A 5,847-nucleotide genomic window follows, 5' to 3' on the forward strand; every position below is an offset into this window, starting at 1 on the left:
CATCAAAGAAGAAACCTGACGGCTCTTTATCAAAGTTTCACCACAGTTGGTCAAAATCTGTTGTTAGTCACATCAGTGTAATCCCCAAGTAACTCAACCAAAGAGCGAATGTGAAACAATTGAACTTATTCTGGATCTAGCCAGTATGTAGTGAAAAGTACAAAAATGATGAGAGCTAAACAGTGACAGTTCATCCAACAGAAAATGAAGTGGCCACATAGCAGGCCCTCACAAGAGGAGGGATGTGCGCAATGCAAAGAAATAGTTGGAGGAGTTAACACAAGTTGAGAGAAGCTTTTTCTTGAGAAGACTTAATTTCTATTAATTACATAACATGCAGCTGAGAGTTTAACTTGCAGCTATGATAAGGTGATTAAAACACATCTTTCATCAAGACTATTTTATTACTTGACCTAAAAATAATTAATTTGAAAATTAATTTCTTTTTTTTTTTGCATGCAAAAATTTGCATTTGCTTAACAGTACAGCTTATTGCAACTATGTGATATTCCAGGATTCCCTGTGTGCCTATTGTCTCCCAGCTGGAATTGATAAGATGCTGGTTCAACCCATGACTGTACTATCCAGGGTATTTCCTTCTTCACAACATGCATTTTCACAGACTACTGCCATTTACAACAACAGGGATGCAGCTCTTTGTATGTGAGCACTCTAAGATTAGCTCATGCCATGACACTGAAATAGCAGTAGGCACAAGTCAGAGAGAAGGTGAGCCACATCAGTTAATGATACGAGGTTTGTTTGGATTTCTTACTGACAGGTGGCAATCCATTCCTATTCACACGTGATTACACACTATCCATGATCAGAGTTTACTAGGGGCTACCAGCATGCATTGTCCATCACTATTTCTGGCAAGCCATCTTCACCCATTCAGTGACTCAGCACTGGGAGACAGAAGCTTATGTTTTATCGTTCCATATTCAGGAAGTAAAAAAATTCCACAATTTAAGCCTAAACCTAAGCCATCCACACAGAGACTGAGGCCTGTTTAACCCTCACCTTCGAACTGGCTGTGCAATTTTACTTCTGGGAATGCCACTCCCATTGACGGCCAGCGATGGTCTTGGAAGAGCACTGCGTCCTACGATGCCTTGACCAGCAGTCTTGTTTGGCATTGGGATCCCAGTGTTGGAGTATAGCTGTGAGTTGCTGGACACTGGAATACTGCTACTGGTACTACTCCCTTGTACAGTTGGGCTTACATAGGCAGTAGCTTTGAGAGGCTGTCTGACAGACACTGGAAAATGTCCCACACTGTGAACTCGGTGTTGAAGCTGTCCTGGTGATGGAACTGTGAAGAGTGGCAGAAAACAAAGCAATAAGGTTAGTGTGCAACAATTTAGACCAGGTAGTAAATGCTCATTTCTAGACAGATCTGAATAAGGATAAACACACCATTATACAATTTACTTGCTGCCTACAAACTGCTGAAAAACCTCTTGAATCCAATACTGTATCCAGTAACACTGCACTGAACTAAAATATCTTGTTCCACCCCATCCTGCAAAAAAATCCCAGTCCATATTCATCCTTCTTTCTCCCCTCAAAGAGATTAAATTAGCCATTAAAAGCACACTAAATCCACCTACGCATGTAGAGCTATAAACAGGAGAAACTGCTGAAGGTATAAATTATTCACTGTAAGGTGATTTTGATTTCTATGAGGTAGCATGCAACAACCACATCTTGCTCAAGCAACACTGCATTAAAGCATTATGAAACATCACAGAAGTTTAAGTTTTATGCAGAAAAACAATAAAAAGGCTATAAAAGGTCTTGAATGTAACAGCATATTCCACAGCTGATGTTATGTAAACCATCATTTTAAATCAAGGCTATGAGCTCCAGAAGCTTTATATATAGAGATTTTTCTACCCAATCCTGCCCTCTGGTGTGCGTTTGGCAGGCATCACTTTCTGAGTCCACTGTCAACAGCCTGAAGCATATAAATTAAGACACTACATTTAGAGCAATCCTTTCTCAAGTCTTTGGAAAAAGGACATCTTTAAACCATTTAAAGTCACAGGAAAAATTGCAGGGGAGTGATTCAATTAGACTGTACAGTCAATATATTGTTATGGAACACTTATCATCACATAGCTCCTAAAATACCCTAGCACAGCCACTTACTATGAATGGTTTTTTTAAAAAGTATTTCAGAAAAATGGAATTTTATACACACACATATATAAGAGCATGAACATACAAAGAAATATGTATCTCTAAAATAATAAACAAAATTAAACTTTCAATGCACAACCATGAAAATCCATCTGGAAACCTGAACTATTTCCATTCTCATATTCAAGCAGGAAAAAATACAACAAAGTAACCCATCAGTCAAGACTATTTTCCAGAAAAGAAGCAATTTAATTGAAGACATTTACAACTTGCGCTCAACTTTGAAAGAAAACACCCAAAACGAGCTTTTGCCAACTTCTCCCTCCAAAACCTCACAGAAATGGAGAGCATAAGTTAATCCCTTCTTCCCAAATTATTTATTTTTTCCTCTTTTTCCACAGGATTCTGCCTGTGTTCAGTGAAATTCACTTCTCCCATTTCCACTCAAGAACCTCAACCACTGTGCTAGAAAAGATGGGTTTGGATCTTGATCTATCTTGCTCACATTCTACATTAATAATTCACCTACTGGATCAGTACTCTCTTCATCCCCCCATAAAGAAGTTACCTAACTTAAACCAATTACAGAGAAATTTTAATTCTCCCACTCAACAAGTACATCATACTTGAGAATATAAGCCTCTGTTTACTGGATTTCCTCAGAAGAAAGTGGTTCAGTAGGAGCCACTGCAGTAGGAGAGAGGTCATGTATTTTAAGATAGCGTTTATACAGAGTACTGTACAACCAGCATTGTATAAATTACCAAGAAAAGCAGTTTTTAATTGTAGTATCAAAACTAAAAATGTGAGCTTACATGAATTAATTGCATTTTTGGTGTTTCTACAATATTACTATTTATTATTATTATTATTTCAGTTTTAATGCTAGCACAAGATAAACAGGCAAAGGAAAAAAAAGTGAAAAAACTTTCAATAACAAGACTGGCAGAATTTGCTTTCCAAAACAGAAACATTGAAAATCCTGAGGTTTATTAAAATCTGGTGCAAAAGAACAGTTTGCTCTTAATTTTTCATAGAACAAAGGATCAGTGATCAGGGCATGTATTCTACCACTTTCTCCATCTCTTGTGCTCAGGTGAAGAACACAGGTACTTACTACATGACTGCATCCTTGAAATCCCATTACTGGCTCCATGCAAATTGGAGTCAAAGCTCTGACTATTCCTCACAGTGACAGGAGAACCAGCAAAGCCAGCAGTACTGCTGATGGTGGGGGTGCTTGGCATCCGAGCAAGGTTAGGCATGCTTCTGCGGAGTTTGTCTGCAGCAAAAGAAGACAACACCCACAGTCAGGTCAGAACTTCCAACAAACCCAAGCAGCCTCAGTGTCAGTCCTGCAGAAAATCAGAATTATAACAAACTATTTCAATAAAAATAGATGTTTTGCTCTACCAGAAGAATATGAATACATTATTGACAACCTTCAAATTGAACCATTATAGTTATTGTAACAGCATGATTATTCACAAGTAATTTTAAAGACACCAATAGGCAGTACATTTGCACAACTGCAAGGATTTAAACAATAAATAATGATGAGTTTCACACAGATGCGTAAAGTAGGTCAGGTGAACCATGCCCTAAATGCGCCTGTTTCTTGCAGTAAATACAAAAGCAAGTCTGCACTGGCAGTCAGACACAGCTATGCACTCTGTGGATGTTGAAAGACAGGTGAGAAATCCATCCTAAGTGATTGAAGTCTTGGTTTCGGGTGCCAGTAAGATGCTACGTAACTCCATTCAGAACCTAACCTTGTTAGCATGTTAAGTATCTGCAGGCAGCCACAAGCAAAATCTGCAATGTCTTGATGCTGTTCAGTTGCTTGGAGCCCTGGGTCAACACAAGAATTTTCAAATCTGGTGTTTCTTCCCTCCTACCTCACTTGTAGTTCCTGATTTGGTAGGCATTTTCAGACTAGGTTTATTTGTAGGGCTTTTCACAAAAAGAAAGCTGCAAATGCCCCAGATGCTTTTGGCGCAGGTACAACAGCTAAGGCAAGTGTCTTAGAGGTCAGAAGATGTCTTCAATCCCATTCACACCAGTTTGTTTGAAGAGAGAAACTGAAACCTTCCTGACATCTCAAGGTATCTTCCCAAGCACAATACCATGAGGTAATAATCTAAGGGAAAACTCTTCTGGTCTCTTCTGCCATCAGACCAAAGGGAGATGACTCAGTTAAATGCAATCAGAAGGGACTGGGAGAAAGGCACAGACTGAAGGACCTGGTCCTGTGACACGGCAGACTTCAGTAAAGCACTGCTGTGGGAAAACAATGGGCATTTATTCAATTGTCATTGACAACATGGCCAAGGTTTGCCTCTTGGCCAGTCTCAGAAGCACAAGTGCTGTGCCCTGCCGAGGTGGCTACATCTCCCCTCACAGCATGGCCAGCACAGAGGTCACCAGCTCCTGCTCCACATAGGTTCCAAAGGCTGGCAAATGACAGCAAGACTTACGCTTCTTACACTGCAACAGAAAGCAGGGGTGTGCTTGTCCTGTCACAGCAGCTATGACTGCTCTCTCCAACAGAGAGCAGGGCATTTCCAGACTGATGCTTTGGTTTTATGCATAGGAACAACACAGCACACTGCTTGGAACTGCTGCCACGGGTCAACCTCCTGGCTCATACAGGGCAAGTTCAGTTCACAGAAACTGCAGATTTATTTAGAAATCTCTGTTGATCAGTCCACATAAATATACAACCTATTTAGCACCATTATTAGCTCATCTAATCCTTAAAGCTGCTAACAAGTGAAAAGTAGTAAGATGCGACAGTACAGTTCTATCTATACAAGTTATTAGGAGTCACTGACAGTAACTTCAATATATGTGATGCCTACATAACTCTAGCAACCTGTATCACAGAAAGGCTGTATCTCCAGCAGGAAAAGGAAATGTAAGGTTTGAATCCCTGGAATCCAGAGTACAGTCAAATCCTAATAAAGAACTACAATACAGACAATCTTTCACCAAACAAGCCAGAATTGTGCTTCAGTGACTAACTACTCACTGAAACTGTCAGTGGTACAGCAATGAACAGCAAGGGCATCACCACCGCGGTGCAGCCAGGTAGTAAGTATTAATATCAGTGATGTAACAATGATAAAACAGTTATCAGGCTTCCAAAACTGTCCTGGGGATGCAAACAATAGCACCCATACAGCTACCGTATGCATCTATCTCTAAAATATTCAAGATGAAGAGGGAACTGTCACCCTGTGATGCAATCCTTGGGCAAGATTGGCAAAAAAATCATGAATATTGGATGTCTGTAGCTACAGTTAATTCTGGAATCCTAGCCTAACCTTTCAAAGTCCTAGGTCCCAAAATCCTAATTCAACATCACAGAATTTGGCAAAGAAAGGTTTGAGCAGCAGGATGCCGGCAGGAAAGACAGCACTGCATAAAACAGCTTTTTAAGTATCATGTTGTATAGCAGAATTCTTTGGACTCTACATGCTCTTCCACTTAGAGACTGCATCAGCCACCCCAGGCATTATTTGTGCCTTGAACTGTCCAGTGGATGCAGCTACAATAGCAGAAAAATAGGTACAGAAGTAGCCTGGATTTTCTCCATGTCTTGGGTGGCCACGTCTTTTGCCTCCTGTTCATTAGTCCCTTCTTGTTCCAGCAGTTTGCTCTGCTGCTGATTCATTCATTCCTCCTGCAGCAGATTCCTGC

General features: G+C 40.2%; 1 protein-coding gene across 1 annotated transcript in view; it reads right to left on the bottom strand.

Annotated features, from left to right (window-relative positions):
* Positions 1-5,847, bottom strand: part of SLAIN1 (SLAIN motif family member 1) — a 46,487-nt gene that overhangs the window by 4,406 nt on the left and 36,234 nt on the right. The window contains exons 5-6 of the mRNA XM_005421115.2: positions 3,263-3,427; positions 1,024-1,315 (exon numbers count right to left, since the gene is read on the bottom strand). Of these exons, the coding sequence (XP_005421172.1) occupies positions 1,024-1,315; positions 3,263-3,427 (457 nt within the window). The remainder of the gene's footprint in view (positions 1-1,023; positions 1,316-3,262; positions 3,428-5,847) is intronic.

This window comes from Geospiza fortis, unplaced genomic scaffold (genome assembly GCF_000277835.1).
Source record: "Geospiza fortis unplaced genomic scaffold, GeoFor_1.0 scaffold45, whole genome shotgun sequence".
Classification (NCBI taxonomy): domain Eukaryota; kingdom Metazoa; phylum Chordata; class Aves; order Passeriformes; family Thraupidae; genus Geospiza; species Geospiza fortis.